This window comes from Schistocerca gregaria, chromosome 1 (genome assembly GCF_023897955.1).
Source record: "Schistocerca gregaria isolate iqSchGreg1 chromosome 1, iqSchGreg1.2, whole genome shotgun sequence".
NCBI lineage: Eukaryota > Metazoa > Arthropoda > Insecta > Orthoptera > Acrididae > Schistocerca > Schistocerca gregaria.
The window spans coordinates 711,158,909-711,177,698 of NC_064920.1; the positions used below are offsets into that span (position 1 = coordinate 711,158,909).

Consider the following 18,790-nt stretch of genomic DNA (forward strand, 5'->3'; position numbering starts at 1 on the left):
AGTAAATTTGAGTTGTTTCCTAATGAAGTGGCAACAGTCCATGCTAGGGCTGTTGACAAAATATCAATATATTGAAATTTTTCCCTAAAAATCTCTATGTACTTTGACAGTATTGTTCCCCAGATATATTGATATCAAAATGACAATATTGGGTTCTGATATTTTTATTTTATTTTTTTTTTTTACTTATTTTTGATAAATATATGAAGTTATTCTTTTGAAATTGTGGTAGAATATACTTTTAGTTGTAGTGTGTGAAAGACTCTTACTACTTTTTGAGCTTTCTTAACATCCAATCTTTCTCTTTGAATGTGTGAAGCAAGTATAGGTGGCACAAAAATAGTAGTCTGATTGCACTGGGGGTGGCAATGTGAATGGAATAACAAGACTTCTGATGTGAAGAAATAGCACACCAGCTGCATAAAAAAAAAAAAAAAAATAAAAAAAAAAAAAAAATTAATGCAACTACTGTGCTCTTTCTTCAAATGGGCATTCTTTAAGAACAGTTGCTGAAAATTATGAACAAAAATCTGAATGACAAGATTGGCCTTTGCAGTGGGTGGGAACGTATGAGGGGAAATGCTGATGTAATTAGTGCTGCTAACAAAAATTCCCAATGTTTAGCTTCACCACACAATTTTGATGCTACGACTGACGGATCATTCTTACTGAATACGGAGTGTTTGAATTGTTTGAATATAGAATGATATAGATTGTAGAAGTGTCATTAAATCATATTACACTTTTAATCTGAGAGCTGCTTTCACAATAGATTTATTGTGGCATTCTCTGTTCTCAGTTTATTACAGTATCACAATGTCCAGTTTCTTACACATCTGTGCTGTTTTTATTGAAACTACTGCTGCGTCTGGCAGTGATTCATTCAGTATATAAGGGGCATTCAAAAATAAATGAGCCGGAGTCTGGAATGTGCAAACCAGTGACAGGAGGGTAATATTGTGACATTTGTAATGAGGTGTGGTGCCTTCTAGAGTGTGGAAGTTCACAGGCAGTTGCTAGAGGGCACATGTGCACATCATGTGAATATATAGAGCTTGCACCAGCATGCATCAGTCGTCCAATGCTGGCAGTTGCATTGCAAACAGTGACATGGAGGTGTCAAAAGAAGAGCAAAGAAGTGTTGTTTGTTTTCTGACAGTGGTAGGAGTGGAAGAAATGGACATTCATTGACGAATGTCACAAGTGTACGCTAAACACTGCATGTTCCTTGCAAGGGTCAAGGCATGGCACAAGTGCTTCAGGGAAGGACAGGTGTCATTAGCCGATGATGGACGGTCTGGAGCACCACACTGCACTACCAATGACATTGTCCAGCTGGTGGATGCACTCATTACCCAGGATCACTGAGTGACTGTGAAAGCCATAGCCACCGTGGTCGGATTGAGTGTTGGAAGTGTTCACACCTTCATGAAGAAACAACTGCACATGCACATAGTGTGTACCCAATGGGTGCCCCACAGTCTACAGTCTTCAAACACACCAGGAAGCATGTTGAATGGCCCACCGTCTTGCTCATCTGCAACACTATGCTCGGGAAGGGAACATATTCCTGGTACGAGTGGTGGCTAGAGATGAGTCATGGTGTCATCATGTCGAACCAGAATCAAAACAACAAAGTCTCCAAAACGAAAGCCATCCACACGAGTGCAAGAGAGGTTATGCCGACATTCTTCTTTGATCACAATGGCCTCCTCATGATTCACTTTGTGCAGCATGGGACAACAGTGAATTCCCAGAGTTGCTTGGAAACCTTGATCACCCTTCGCCAAGTGGTCAAATAAAAATGACCAGGCAATCTCACCCGTGGGGGTCATTGTGTTCCTTGACAACGCAAAGTCTCATAAGGCCAACACAGTCACAGCACTCCTGCAGAAATTCAAATGGGAGGTTCTCAGCCACCCTCCATACAGTCGGGACCTCTCTCTCTTTGTAATTTTTGTTCTCCTTAAAAGGGCTCTGAGGGGCAAATGATTCACCTCAGATGACAACGTCTAGCTATACGTGGTTAGCGTTGCAGCCCTGGGGATTTTATGAGATAGCCGTTCACCACCTTTTGTCACAATGGGATAGGTGTCTCAGCAGCCAGGGACAAAACTTCTATCATACAGGTACTGATTTCTGTAATTATGCCTCCAGCTCATTTATTTTTGAATGCCCCTTATATTTTCCCCAACTGAAGTAACACTGGCATTCGTCACAACTTCTTGTGCTTTACAATATTATGGGCTACAGCTTCTGTTTGTGAGTGTTTTACGGGCAATTTTCTCTTATGTAATATTTAAAATAACTGTTAAGGCAAACAAGGAAGTAACTGGGGAACAACTCTGGCCTTTAGATACAGTTTTTTTTATCCTGGAATTTCAACTTGTGTGCCAACGCTGATAAACATTTCCATTTTTGTAAGGTGCTCTGCGGAATGTGAACTGCACACCAATAATTTATGAGTCAGATCTCTGTATTTTGGAGGTCCTGCTCTCAGTAATTTTAAAAATTATGCTCTATTTTTAAGATATTTAAAACATATTTGCCTTTACTTTCTTTGTAACTGGCTTTACTTTTTCTGTAACTGTATCTGTACGCTGAGACTAATGTATGGACTTTCTTCTTTCTTCACCACATTATAACAGCAAACTGCAAGTCTTCGATGTTTTCCGCACAACACCGTAAGCAAGCCCAGCACACAAAATACACAGTCCTATACAGAAATGCACAGTCAAGTCTCAGGTGTCAGTGCTGCTCTTAGTTCACTGGCATGCCACCTGACCTATGCTCCCTGCACAGGGAGCTAGTACACTTTCTCTTCTGCTTGTTATACTGTGTGTGTAACATAGGAAATAATTTGAGCTTTCTGCTAGCTCAAGGTTGCTACCTTTCAGTATGATAGCAGATTGATACGAACATACAAAATCAGACAGATTTATGAACTTTTATTAAGCAAGATTTCTTCTCCCAGAAAAGACAGGTGAACAGTTTGTAGAAAATTTCACTTAATAAGAATAGGGAGGAAAGTCAGCTAACACTAAATGGGACTAGGAAGATACCACAATACTTCTTTCTTGCAGAGGACTTTATGACCTAGTCGTGTTTCATTATCTACCAGTATTTAAAACACAAATATTAGATGCAGAAATGGAAAAGAAGTCTGTGTGTATTCTAGTTAGAAAAAACGATGTTAACCTGTCTATTCATATGACATAAGGCACTCCCATTATTTTCCTCTTTTAAAAATGTATTTGTTTGACTGTTTCAGGAGGATGTTCCAATGGCTCAAAGGAAGCGATTTACACGAGTTGAGATGGCCCGTGTGCTTATGGAACGTAACCAGTACAAGGAACGATTTATGGAACTACAAGAAGCGGTTCGTTGGACAGAAATGATTAGGGCTTCACGGAATGACCCCACATTAGATAAGAAAAGCAAACAAGGAATATGGAAATTGTGAGTTGTATTGTCACTGTATCATACTAGTGAATTCACCATTGCTTTATAATTGCTAAATATATATGGGAATTGCTTATGTCTCCTAATCTCCTTCTCCACTCCTCTCTCTTCTTCGTCCTCCTCCTCCCCCCCCCCCCCTCTCTACATCCATTTCCTCCCCCACACCCAACCGCTCCCCTGTCCATATTCCCCCCCCCCCCCCCCCCCCATTGATGTTGAGCCTAGTTTATTCTTATTGTGAATGAAACTTCGATTGGCAATTGAAGGCGTTTAAAGTTTGAATCATTGGTATGTCAGGGTATGAGAGACGCCGTAAATACAACTTTCCTGCTTCCTTTAAAACTGATTGCAAGGAAGAAAACATAACATGTTGTTTGTTTGTTTGTTTGTGTGTGTGTGTGTGTGTGTGTGTGTGTGTGTGTGTGTGTAGAGAAAGAGAAAGAATATTCTGTACATGGAGTTCAAACTGTCCGCAAGGAAGTAAATGAAATTGCACATTTTCACAACACGGCATTTGCATTATTGCAGTTTGTTTTAACGGAAAACCTGAACATTGTTGTTTGGAAAAATTATAGCCTACATTGGTATCAATATTTATTAGAGTTTCTTGTAAAAATTTGATATAAATTGATCAAGAATTGTTTGAGATTTCCGGTAACGAAGTTAATCATCCACTTGTCTTTATGTAGTTGTGTAGACATTAGTGTAATTATTTATTAATGAAAGTCTGTTGAAGTGCAAACATAAAAGCAATGAGATATAGTTTTCTCCTGTTCTAGCATGTGGTAGCTGAAAATACAAATGAAAAAAATGCATATCACAATGAATACCTTTCCTAGCATATCAAGTATGTTTTGTTCTGGACATAATACAAAGATTTGTTTTTGTTTTAAGTTTTAGCAACCTGTTCAGTGCAGCTGAACGACCACAACGTAAACCTGTTCCATATGTGAATGTGAGGTACAATGCACCTACACATCATGTGAGTCCAGCCTTGGAAACTATGAGAAAGCGTTCTCTGAATGACAGAAAACGTGGCCTTGATTTCATGGATGGTGACATGTAAGTAGTAATTGAATTTGAAATGCTGAGCAATTTTTGCTTTATTTTGGTATAAATTGTCTGACAAACCTGAAATTGCCCAGATATTCATTTTGGTAATTTTCCATTTAGAAAAAATTTCATTTCAATGTATTCATAAAAAACACCTTTAATATTATGAAACAGTTTCTGTATGCTGCGCGCAGCTGCTTTGCATGCCTACAACATGATTTTGTAAACATCTGTATGACAACACCTCTTATAGCTCTGTAGACAATTATTGCCCTGCCGACAGTGTGCTTCACAGTTGAAAGCTGCCAAAAGTGGTGCCAGGTGTCAGAGATTTCCTTGAGCTGACTTGACTGTAGGAGCGTGTGGCATTTTTTCAATCATCTTAGTGTTTGCAACATCATATTTCTTGAGTGTGTCTTACAATGACATATTTATGTAAGTACATTCAACAACATGTGGACACTGTCAGCAAAATATGTTGTGACTAGAGTTAACAGCAAAGAAGTAACAAATTTAAACATCATACATGCTGCAACAGTTTTTCACACATCTCATTATTTATAATGTCATACCTCCTGAAATATGATAGGTAGATGGTTCTTACCCCTATAGGGATTGTTGGCTGACAGTGAGGGATATGGGTATAAAGTTTAATTGAAATCATATCAGTGCTTTAGGAAATGTGGAACATGCAACCAATTATTTTTATAAAGTGTATGTATTTCATATTTGCTAGGTGATGCTTTTCCAATCATTGTACTGACAAATCATTAGAGATTGCCGTATCTCTAGGAAGTCACAGCTGAAAGAACTGAGTTGTTGACTGTAATATCTCATTTAAAAACTGTCCTTTGAAGTATGATGTCAAGATAATGTAATAACAACCAGGACAAACACTGTCATTTGCTCTAGTATTATGCTGTGTCTGTGATCACAATATATTATGTCATCAGATATTGATATACTCTTCCTTCATGATTAACTTCAAACTCATTATATTAAAAATATCACAAATATTGGCACATTGAGTTGCAGACAGGCATGAAGAAGAGAATATAACTACCTTTCAGCCAAAACCTTCTTAAGAAAAGTGCACACACATTCACGACGTTCGCACAAGCAAGCCTGCTTCTAGCCACACACACACACACACACACACACACACACACACACACACACACACTCTCTCTCTCTCTCTCTCTCTCTCTCTCTCTCTCTCTCTGTGTGTGTGTGTGTGTGTGTGTGTGTGTGTGTGTGTGTGTACCTCTGGCGAGACTGCAATGGAAACTTGTTGATGGGAACAACAATCCCTTTACAATTCGAATGAAGTATCCCGGATACACTGAAACTCATTTGCTTTGTAAACTTCTAGTCTCTGCAAACTACTCTTACTTGTTACTGGAATACTTCAGGATCTTTTAATTGTGTTGTTGTTGCTGCTGCTGTTGTGGTCTTCAGTCTGAAGAGCAGTTGGCTGCAGTTCTCCCTGCTACTCTATCCTGTGCAAGCCTCTTCGTCTCCAAATAACTACTGCAACCTACATCCTTCCGAATCTGCTTACTGTATTCATCTCTTGGTCTTCCTCTACTATTTTTCTCCCCACACTTCCCTCCATTACTAAATTGGTGAGTCCATGCTGTCTCAGAACGTGTCCTATCGACCGACCCCTTCTTCCATCCAGCTTGTGTCATAAATTTTTGCCCCCTTCGAAATCTAAATTTCAGCTTTCCACTGTAGCACCACATTTCAAAAGCTTCTATTCTCTTCTTGTCTAAGCTGTTTATTGGCCGTGTTTCACTTCCGTACGTCGCTACACTGCATACAAATACTTTCAGAAAATACTTCCTGACACTTAAATCTATATTCAATGCTAGCAAATTTCTCTATTTCAGAAATGCTTTCCTTGCCATTGCCAGTCTATACTTTATATACTGTCTACTTCGGCCATCATCAGTTATTTTTCTGCCCAAATAGCAAAACTTATCTACTACATTTAGTATCTCATTTCCTAATGTAATTCCTGCAGCTTCACCTGATTTAATTTGACTGCATTCGATTATCGTTGTTTTGCTTTTGTTGATATTCATCTTTATCCTCCTCTCAAGAAACTGTCCATTCCATTCAACTCCTCTTCCAATTATTTTTCTATTTCCGACAGAATTACAGTGTCATCTGCAAACCTCAAACTTTTCTTCTCCCTGAACTTCAATTTCTACTCCAAATGTTTCATTGCTCAGTGTAGCTACAGAATAACATCAAGGAGAGGCTACAACCCTGTCTCACTCCCCTCTCCAGCACTGCTTCCCTTTCATACCCCTTGACTCATAACTGCCATGTAGCTTCTGTACAAGTTGTAAACAGCCTTTTGCTCTCTGTATTGTACCCATTATACCGACAGGATTTCAAAGAGAATATTCCAGTCAGCATTGTCAAAAGTTTTCTCTAAGTCTACAAAAGTTATAAACATAGGTTTGCCTTTCCTTAACCTATCTTCTAAGATAAGTTGTAGGATCAGTATTGCCTCAAGTGTTCCTGCACTTTTCTGGAATACGAACTGGTCTTCCTCAAGTTTGACTTTTATCTGTTTTTTCATTCTTCTGCAAAGAAGTCGTTTTAGTATTTTGCATCCATGACTTATTAAACTGATAGTTTTCTTTGGTTAGGACTGGTTTTTTTGACCCGAGTACTTGATATTTATACAGCTGCTTCTCTTGTCCCCAAAGACCTCTTTAATATTCCTGTAGGCATTATCTTTCTCTTCACTAGTGAAATATGCTTCTAGATCCTTATATTTGTCCCCCAGGCATTTCTACTCAACCATTTTGTACTTCATGTCAACCTATTTTTTTAGATTTTGTATTCATTTTCCCTGCTTCATTTACTGTTTGTTGTTTTTTTAATGTATCTTCTCCTTTCGTCAGTTAAATTCGATACATTCTGTGTTATCCAAGGGTTTCTAATAGGCTTTCTTATTTTATGTATTTGATCCTCTGCCGCGTTAACTATTTCACCTTTCAAAGCTGCCCGTTCATTTTCTGCTGTATTCCTTTTCCCTGTTCTTGTCAATTGTTGCCTAATGCTCCCTCTGAAACTTTCAAGGATGTATGGTTCTTTCAGCTTATCCATGACCCATCTCATTAATTTCCCACCTTTTGCAATTTCTTCTGTATTAATGTACTGTTGATAACCAATAAATTCTGGTCAGAGTACACACATGACCCTTTTAATATCTTACAATTTAAAATCTACATCTGAAATACGTTTCTTACCATTATATTATCAATCTGAAACATTCCTGTCTGTCCAGGTCTCTTCCACACTTACCTTCTTTCACAATTCTTAAACCAAGTGTTAGCAATGATTAAATTATGCTCTGTGTAGAATTCTAGCAGGCAGCTTCCTATTCCATTCCTTTCCATCATAGCTACAATTTTTTTCTATTTCTCTTCATTTTCATGCTGTTGAATTCCACCCCCCGTCACACTTCACTCTCTGAATAACTTAGTTTATCTCATCACATGTTTCTTCACTCTGCAGAGCTAGTTGGCATATAAACTTGTACTGTTGGTAGGGCTGGGCTTCATGTCTACCTTGGCTGGTGTACTGCGTTCACTATTCGTTTCATGGTAGGTTACCTGCATTCCTATTTTCTTATACATCTTTAAACCTGCTTATAATCCTACATGTGGACAAAGGCTCCATCACTGTTGTTTTGTACTGCAAGGATTACCTGGTGGAAGGACTCCACCAGCTATCCAATACTTCAACCTACAAACCTTGTCACAGTGACCCCATTCCAGTAATCCAGCAGGATCTCCAGCCACTATTCAAATCCTTAGGCCCATCCTAGAACCTCTCCCCAGAGTCCATCTCTCACTTTGTCGTGCCTATCTGTGATCAGCATCTTCGTTATACAGTGAGTAGCAACTTTCTTTCTCATAATATTGTTTCCCTTTCTAAATTTTCTACCCTCCCTGCCTGATTAAAGAATCTTAACATTCCAATCCATAGAATGCCAGTTTTGTTTCTTCTGATGATGAAATCGCCCTGAGTAGTCCCCATCCAGAGATCTGAGTGGAGGAGAGTTTTATCTCTGGAATATTTTACCCAAGAGGATACTATCATCATTTAACCGTACAGTAAAGCTGCATGTCCTCGTGAAAAATTATGAATGTAGTTTCCCCCTTACTTTCACAGTTATAGCACGGGAAGACCGTATTGGTTTATGTTACAAGGCCAGAGGTCAGATCATTCAGACTGTTGCCCCTGCAACTGCTGAAAAGGCTGCTATCCCTCGTCTGGAACCAGTCATTTGTCTAGCCTCTCAACAGATACCACTCCATTGCGATGGGCCCTAACGTATGTCTGTATCGCTGAGTCATGCAAGCCTCTCCACCAATGGCAAGGTTCATGGTTCATGGGAGGAAGTATGAGTAGTTGAGGTATGCTTGATTGGTTTACTGTTGTGAATATAACAGAAGGGAGAATGATACATAAAAAGAGAATTTGACTTTTTTTTACTTGATCCAGCTATTCTTAATTGGATTTGGAGCAGTTTTCCCATTTCATTCTAGATGACTGACCAAATGGTACCTACTGAAACATTACAGCCACTTGTTACCTCACAATCAAAACTTTCCATGCTATTACATAATACCACTCTGTTTGTGTGGCAACCTTGCTGATACATTTCTTTGGTATTACTGTTCAGCCTATTGTTTTTCCATAAAAATATTGTTTTGCAACTAAACATTGTCAGTACTAGTATATGGTAAACTTTACAGTGCATTGGTATGACTGGATGAGCCTCTAAGGTAACAATATCTTCTCTTTACTGCTACTACATGTCACCCTAGGCAGTGGTTGTGGCTGACCTCAGCTTCCTTGGCCAATGGCTTCTTCATTAAAACTAAAAGCATGGAAAGAAGGAAGGAAGCAAGCAAGATTGGGATTTTGATATGTCCCTTCCTTCAGTTATATCGCATGAAACATTACCAGGTATACCAATTAAACAGTTTTATTTGCAGCACAAGAAATAACTTCACAGGTTTGGTATGTACACAATAACTATCTTCTGAAGAAAAAGAAAATAAAAACCTTCTTGAATGACTGAATGCTCAAATAAACTCTAGTTCCAAAAAGTAAAAAAGTAACAGACACGGGTTTTAAAGTCTGTAGGAATGTATTTGGTAATACTGACACTAAGTCTGACACTTTGCAAGTGTAGGAGATGTAGCAGTCTTCTCCACTTGCCTGTGTCCTGTTTGGCAAGTACCAATTCATGGTAACAGTAAAGAGTAGAGGGGGCCACTGTAGTGAGTCCAGTAGAGGTCTCCCCAGCATGACTGGTTTCACTGGAACTGCCGGCAGGCATTGTGGTGCAGGCCAAAAAAAGTCGTCTTGCGGATTGACACTTCCATTTGATTGGCTCTTCTGTTTAATTGGCTCAAACGTAGTTTCGGCAGAAACAGGAAATAGTTCAGCCTGCATGTGCTGATTAGGGCTGCACGTTGCCTTAGAGCTGCTGTTGGTTCAGCCACTGGTGTTGCCCTCTGTTGATCTGCTAGTAAGCTGTCGGGTTTGAATTTTTGCCTCTCACAGAATGGAACACTATCACTGTTTTGCGGGTTGCACTTGTCACTACAGCAGATTTAACACACTGCTGATGAGGAGGCTGTTAAAGATTGAACACCTGCTCAGTTTGGGGAATAAAGGGGAAGAAAATCAACCTTATTCTTTTCAAAAGAAACAATTGGTACATTTGCCTTAAGTAATTTAGGGAAATTATGGGAAAGATGACCAGTTGAATTGGAGACGTCTACCACTGTGGAGAACTGCATTAGTACTTTATCATTCATTAGATTAAATACCTTGTTGTAGTACATGACTCTAATGCTGTCACAAATTCTGCAGGCTGTTCCATGATGGTAGTTCACAAGACATGACACCCACTAGCACCTGACAGCTAGTAGCTGGGATCAGACATGTGGGACACTCAGTTTCCACAGTTAGGCAAGTAGGTACTTTCCATGAGGCTCTTTATCAATGATGTACAATGAATAGAACAACAAGAGTCAAGTATTGCGATATCACAGGCAACTGTCTTTCATAAGATAGTCTACTCTGTTTTTTGTATATTGTTTTCCTAGCTGTTGCACCATCCATAATAATATTTCTTTTTCTGTGGAACTGCAAAAGCTGCAATCCCGTGTGAGCATATTTAGTAACAGTATGTTCCCCAGAAATTGGCATGGAGCAAAGGTAAAGGTGTACAGTATGAATGGTTGCGAGACCCCGAAGGACAGGTTCAGCCACCTAATTGGAAAGGTTTTTTCATCTTCTTCGCACCCGCAGACAACTTTTCTTTGCAAAGTATGAGCCGTGTGTGGAAGTCTAACAGTTGAGTGTAATGTGTGTGTGGGCGCGCATGTGCCCAAGTGCACACATATTTGTGGTGGTCATGTTGGAGTTCCCGCAGACAACTGCCTGCACATAGGTCTTCTGATTCAGTAGAAGAAAGCAGCCTGCCTATGAGTTCTGTCTGTATGCACATAAGAGCATGATTTGATTTCTATGGCAAGTTGCAGTTCCATTTGAACATTTAATTTTAAACATGATATTGCTGAGCTGCTGTATGATTATGCCTGGTACCTTTGTCTTTTGCCCTTACTTGTACATTGAAGTGAGTAGTTCAGATAAAATTTGTTTTAATTGTTGCCAAAGCTCAGCTTGTGGATGCAGATACACGAGTGGCTTTAAAATTGGCAATAATGTTTAATGCAGTCTTCCATGAAGTTTCTCTGCTGGAGGTCATGCATAATGTGGAATGTCTCTGTACTGAGAGTGGAGCATCAATAAAAGAACTTTGTCATGTGTGGTCTGAAATCTTTCAACAAGGCCATTGGCTCCAGGATAACGATTCTGAACTGTGTAATGCTGTTGGTTTTAAAAAATAGTTTAAATTCCTGATGAGAAAATTTGTGCCCTTGTCAGTGATAATAGATTTTGGCAATCCTTCAAAAGCCTGAATAGTCATTGTTGAAGATATCAATGACAAATGGAAATTTTAAGACAGTATTGATGAGGTGGGTCATTAGCTTTCAAGAAATGGTCCTGCGGAATCAGTATACAGATGTTACCATGTTTCTGATGCCTGTGAAAATGTTACCAAGGTCCAGCTGCCTGATACTTTTTACGTAAGTGACATCTTTCTATCCCACGAACCATAGACCTCACAATCAGTGGGATGGCTTGCGTGCCTCAGCAATATGGATAGCTGTAGCGCAGGTGCAACCACAGTGGACGGGTATCTGTTGAGAGGCCGAACAAATGTGTGGTTTCTGAGGAGGGACAGCAGCCTTTTCAGTAGTTGCAAGAGATTGACTGTTATGGTCTTGTAACATCAGCTGAAACAGCCTTTCTGTGCTGGTACTATGATGGTAACTATAACTTTTCCCTAGGGCATGCAGCTCTACTGTATGGTTAAATGATGATGGGTTCCTCTTGGGTGAAGTAGTATCCCATTTGGATCTCCAGGTGGGTACTACTCAGGAGGATGTCATCATCAGGAGAAACAAAACTGGCGTTCTACGGATCTAAGTGTGGAATATTAGATTCCTTAATTGGGCAGGTAGGTTAGAAAATTTAGAAAGGGAAATGGATAGTTTGAAGTTAGATTTCTTGGAAATTATTAGAGTTCAGAGGCAGCAGAAACAGACCTTCTGATCACGTGAATACAGGGTTATAAACACAAAATCAAATAGAGGTAATGCAGTAGGTTTAATAATGGATAAGAAAATAGGAGCATGAGTAAGCTACTATAGACAACAAAGTGAACACATTATCATGGCCAGGACAGACGTGAAGCCCACACCTACCAACAGTAAAAGTTTATATACCAACTAGCTCTGCAGATGATGAGATAACAAAAAATTCAGATAGTTAAGGGAGACACAAATTTAATTGTGATGTAGGACTGAAATTTGATAGTAGGAAAATGAAGAGAGAGAAAAATAATATCTGACTATGGACTGGTGGAAAGGAATGGAAGAGGAAGCTTCCTGCTAGAATTCTGCACATAGCATAATTTAATCATTGCTAACACTTGGTTTAAAAGTCATGGAGGAAGGTTGTATACGTGGGAGAGACGTGGAGACACAGGCAGGTTTCAGATTGATAATATGAAGGATAATGGTAAGACACATATTCCAGAATCTGATTTTAAATTGTTAGATATTTCAAGGGGCAGATGTGGACTATGACCAGAATTGATTGGTTATAAACTGTACATTAAAATTGAAGGAATTGCAAAAAACGTAGGAAATTAAGAAGATAAGACCCAGATAGGTTGAATGAACCAGTGCTCTTCGAGAGTTCAGGCAGATCTTTTGGCAATTATTGACAAGCACAGCAGAAAGGAACACAGTTGAAAACAAATGGGTAGCTTTGAAAGATGAAATAGTAAAGAAAGCAGAGGATCAAATAGATAAAAAGACAAGGCCTAGTAGAAATCCTTGGATAACAGAGGAGATATTGAATGTAATTGATGAAAGGAGAAATTATAAAAAATGCGGCAATTGAAGCAGGTGAAAGGGAGTACAAACGTCTGAAAAATAAGATTGAATGGAAGTTCAGAGTAGCTAGATGGGAATCCCTAGAGGACAGATGGAAGGTTTTAGAACAAGATTTCACTGGGAGAAAGATAGATATCATGCAGAGGAAAATTAAAGAGGCCTATGGAGAAAAGAGAAGCAACTGTACGAATATCAAGAGCTCAGATGGAAGATCAGTCATAAGCAAAGAATGGAAATCTGAAAGGTGGAAGGTTTATAGTGGGTCTATACAAGGGAGATGAACTTCAAGGCAATATTATATAAGTGGGAGAGGATGAGATAGGAGATACAATACTGAGAGAATAATTTGACATACAACTGAATGAATGACATAAGCGGAAATGAAGCTATGGGATTATGACATTCCATCAGACCTACTGATAACCTTGGGAGAGGCAGAAATGACAAAAACTCTTCCAACTGATGTGCAAGATGTATGAGACAGGTGGAATACCCTCAGGTTTTAAGAAGAATGTTGTTATTGTTGTGGTCTTCAGTCCAGAGAATGGTTTGATGCAGCTCTCCATGCTACTCTATCCTGTGCAAGCCTCTTACTCTCCCAGTGCCTACTGCAACATACATCCTTCTGAATCTGTTTAGTGTATTCTTGCCTTGGTCTCCCTCTACAATTTTTACCCTCCTCACTTCCTTGCAATAATAAGTTGCTGATCCCTTGATGCCTCAGAATATGCCCTACCAACTGATTCCTTCTCCTAGTTAAGTTGCGCCACAAATTTCTCTTCTCCCAAATTCTGTCCAATACCTCCTCATTAGTTATGTGATCTACCCATCTAATCTTCAGCATTTTTCTGTAGCACCACATTTCAAAAGCTTCTATTCTCTTCTTGGCTAAACTATTTATCGTCTACATTTCACTTGCATACATGACTATACTCCATACAAATACTTTCACAAATGGCTTCCTGGCACTTAAATCTATACTCGATGTTAACAGATTTCTCTTCTTCAGAAACACTTTCCTTGCCATGCCAGTCTACATTTTATATCCTCTCTACTTCGACCATCATCAGTTATTTTGCTCCCCAAATAGCAAAACTCATGTACTACTTTAAGCATCTCGTTTCCTAATTTGGTTGAAACCAAACATTTCTTCCGACGCTATCCGAATCGCTGGTTACTCTCTCCTAAGGGCAGATCGTGAAACACGACGCGGGGGTGGTGTGGGTGCCTATGTTCGCTCTGATCTGACACCTACTGTACTATGCACATCGGATGCAAAGGGCGAAGGAGAAGCAGAGTTCTTGTTTTTCGAAATAAATACATCAAATCAGAAACTGCTAATTGGAGTAATCTATAAACCTCCAAACGTCGGTGCCATGTCCTCCTTTCAGTCTGCCCTGTCCTCACTCGTGACACAGTATGAACACATAATCATTATGGGCGACACAAACATCGACTTACAGTTAAAATCTCCCTCTGCCGAAAAACTAAGGCGACTGTTCCACTCCAATGATATGAGTTTAACACCGCTGGACCCAACTCACCACACGTCACACAGCCACACACTCATAGATATAATAGCAACAAAGCGACCAGATAAAATAATCCGCGCCAATCAGACATCCGCTCCGGGACTCTCTGCTCATGACGTGATATTCTTAAATTACTCAGTGCATACTACCAAAGAAAAATCTCACCTGGTAACCTACAGAAACTTAAAAAATGTTAACCATGACGCTCTTCAAAAGGATTGCTCAGACATCCCTTGGCATGATATAAGCAATGAACCGACTTTAGACGGAAAAATTCGGCAATTATGTAGCAAAATTATTGCACTGTACGATAAACATACTCCTCAACGCACTGTCAAGGTAAAGAGAGCTCCTTCTCCATGGCTCACCACTGCATTACGCCAGTTAATGAATAAACGTGATGCTGCACACAGGGCCTTCAAGCGTAACCCAACTCCCGAGGCGTACGAAGCTTATAGGAAACTCCGAAACAGAACGAAGCAAAGCGTGAGAAATGCCAAAATCAGACATGCCCGCTCTGTCGTATGCGGCATATCAAAACCTGCTGCACTGTGGAAAAAGCTGCGCAGTTTCGGTATAGGGAAGCGAAGATATGACGCTGTTTATCAAGCGTCTGCAGAAGAATTAAACGATTTCTTCTCAACAGCTGTAATCTGCCACGCAGCGACAAATTACCAGCCCCAAGATATCAATCTCTTGAGAGACAAGTTTTTCCTAAAACATGTCACTACCGGCACAGTACACAAGGCAATTATGAGAATCTCTTCCGAGGCAGTAGGAAATGATGGAGTGAGCATTGGCATGATTAAAAACGTCGTAGCCACTATTATTCCAGTTATCACAGACATCTTCAACCTGTCTCTTGTCAGTAGTATATATCCTACTGAGTGGAAGCAAAGTTTAATCCAGCCTATACCCAAGACTGACAACCCTAAGTCGCCAGGTGACTACAGGCCGATCAGCATACTACCTGCAATATCTAAAGCCCTAGAATACATCGTCCATGAACAGCTGACGGATTACCTCAAAACTCATAACATCCATGACGAATATCAGTCAGGCTTTCGAAAGCACCATAGTACAGCAACTGCATTAATCAAAGTAACTGATGACATTAAACATGCTATGGACAGACGTGAAGCTACTATCCTAACACTGCTTGACTTTAGCAAGGCTTTTGACACAGTTGACTTCGATATATTACTAATTAAAATGAAACAGCTGAATTTCTCAATCAGCGCAATACACTGGTTCGACAGCTACCTCAAAAACAGAAGTCAACAAGTCGTTTGTGGGTCGGAAAAGTCATCATGGAAAAGCGTGCACTCTGGAGTTCCCCAAGGCTCCGTCCTTGGTCCACTACTCTTCTCACTGTATATTAATGATATTTCTTCAGTGATTCACTCCTGCAGCTACCATCTATATGCTGACGACATCCAACTGTACGTAAGTGCAAGCCCCAAAAACATTGCTGGCGCAGTAGCGAGTATGAACGCAGATCTTTGCTCTGTTTCTCGATGGGCACAGAACCTAGGTCTGAAACTAAACCCCAAGAAATCCCAGGTCACACTTATATCTCATCCAAAGTTAATCAGCCGGTACTTTCGCGATACGGTCCCTAAAATACTCCTCAATGGTACCCAACTACCATACCAAAAAACAGTAAAAGACCTTGGAATAATCTTGGATGAACACCTAAACTGGGAAGAACAAACAGTCACAGCTTGCCGGAAATCGCTCTCCTCCCTACATGCAATTCAAAAATTTAGAAAAATATTTCCAACCCATGTTAAACAAAAATTAGTCCAAACACTAGTCTTGCCTAATCTTTACTACTGCGATGTAGTTCAACACGGCACGAATAGTGAAAATTCTAGATGCCTCGAGCTAGTGATGAATGCTTGCGTCAGATACGTGTGCAATATTCGGTTGTATGATCATATCAGTCCTTCATACTCCCAGCTAGGTTGGATACGCCCACATAAGGCACGCGATCTCCACACGATGTGCTTACTTCATCGATTTCTTAGCCACTGGTGCCCTCAATACTTATCTTCTCACATTAAACATCTATCATCATTCCACAATCGCAATACCAGATCGGATACGTCTATCATCTTGGCTGTACCTTTACATAACACAAAATCTTTCTCCGTGTCATTCTCCATCTCAGCCATACGACTATGGAACGCACTCCCCTGTGATCTGCGTCTTATCCAGAACTACTCAACATTCAAGAGGGAACTCAAAACTTACATATTAGGGACGGTATAGCCACCATTGTTGTGCCCCTAACATCTCTTTCTTTCTTCTCTCCATCACAGCTTCGAATTTTACCATTCTTTTTCTCTTCTTCAAACCTATCTACCTCTTATATATCTCTTTCACCCCATTCTATCGTCTTATGTCTCTGCTCGATGAGAATAACTCACAAGCTGCAAGAATATAACGAGAAAATTCCCAACTAACTGACATTCACAAAAGAAATGTATGTTTACTTTCATATACTTAGTCACTATTATTATTATTATTATTATTATTATTATTATTATTACTATTATCATTATTATTATCATTATTATCGTTGATTGTTATAATTATTTTTATTGTTATAACTATCATTGTACTACTGTTATAATCTCAAATTTTTTTCGTTTGACATCAATACTGCATAATACGTTAAATGTTCTTAATGTTATTTAGTAACTGTAACTCGTTCAATCTGAGTATGCCTGGTTAGGTGTAAGAGAGGGCCTGAAGGCCCTAATCTTGCCAGGTAAAATAAATGCATAAATAAATAAAATAAATAAATAAAAATAAATTTAATTCCCTCAGCATCACCTGATTTAATTGTACTACATTCCATTATCCTTGTTTTGCTTCTGTTGATGTTCATCTTATATCCTCCTCTCATGACACTATCCATGCCGTTAGACTGCTCTTCCTGGTCCTTTGCTGTCTCTGACAGAATTATAATGTCATCGGTAAATCTCAAGGTTTTTATTTCTTCTCCGTAGACTTTAATCCTTACTCCAAATTCTTCTCTTGTTTCCTTTACTGCTTGCTCAATATACAGATTGAATAACATCTGGGATGGGCTACAACCCTGTCTCACTCCCTTCCCAACCACTGCTTCTGTTTCATGCCCCTCGACTCTTATAATTGTAGTCTGGTTTCTGTACAAATTTTAAATAGCCTTTTGCTCCCTGTATTTTACCCCTGCCACCTTCAGAACTTGAAAGAGAGTATTCCAGTCCACATTGTCAAAAGCCTTCTCTAAGTCTACAAATGCTAGAAACATAGGTTTGCCTTTCCTTTACTAGGTCGGCTTATACCAGTTCTTCCATTCATCTGTAAAGAATTCGTGTTAGTATTTTGCAGCCGTGGCTTATTAAACTGATAGTTCGGTAATTTTCCGATCATTCAACACTTGATTTCTTTGGGATTGGAATTATTATATTGTTCTTGAAGTCTGAGGGTATTTCGCATGTTTCATACATCTTGCTCACTAGATGGTAGACTTTTGTTAGGCCTCACTCTCCCAAGGCTGTCAGTAGTTCTAATGGAATGTTGTCTACTCCTGGGGCCTTGTTTCGGCTTAGGTCTTTCAGTACTCTGTCAAACTCTTCACGCAGTATCATATTTCCTATTTCATCTTCATCTACATTCTCTTCCATTTCGATAATATTGTCCTCAAGAACATCGCCCTTGTGTAGACCCTCTTTGTATTCCTTTCACCTTTCTGCTTTCCCTTCTTTGCTTAGAACTGGGTTTCCATCTGAGCTCTTGATATTCATGCAAGTGTTTCTCTTTTCTCCAAAGGTCTCGTTAATTTTCCTGTAGGCAGTATCTACCTTACCCCTAGTGAGATAAGCCTCTACATCCTTACATTTGTCCTCTATCCATCCCTGCTTAGCCATTTTGCACTTACTGTTGATCTCATTTTGAGTCGTTCAGTATTCCTTTTTGCCTACTTCATTTGCTGCATTTTTTATATTTTCTCCTTTAATCAATTATATTCAATATATCTTCTGTTACCCTAGGACTTCTATTAGCACTTTTCATTTTACCTACTTGAGCTTCTACTACCTTCACTATTTCATCTCTCTAAGCCACCCATTCATTTTCTACTGTATTTCTTTCCTACATTCCTGTCAATTGGTCCCTTAT

The 18,790-nt window shown here is 39.4% G+C and overlaps 1 protein-coding gene across 27 annotated transcripts in view; it reads left to right on the top strand.

Moving 5' to 3' along the window:
• Positions 1–18,790, top strand: part of LOC126365838 (C-Jun-amino-terminal kinase-interacting protein 4) — a 249,852-nt gene that overhangs the window by 82,020 nt on the left and 149,042 nt on the right. For all 27 annotated transcript variants that reach the window (XM_050008650.1, XM_050008678.1, XM_050008553.1 and 24 more), the window contains 2 exons: positions 3,272–3,459; positions 4,357–4,524. In XM_050008650.1, the coding sequence (XP_049864607.1) occupies positions 3,272–3,459; positions 4,357–4,524 (356 nt within the window). The remainder of the gene's footprint in view (positions 1–3,271; positions 3,460–4,356; positions 4,525–18,790) is intronic.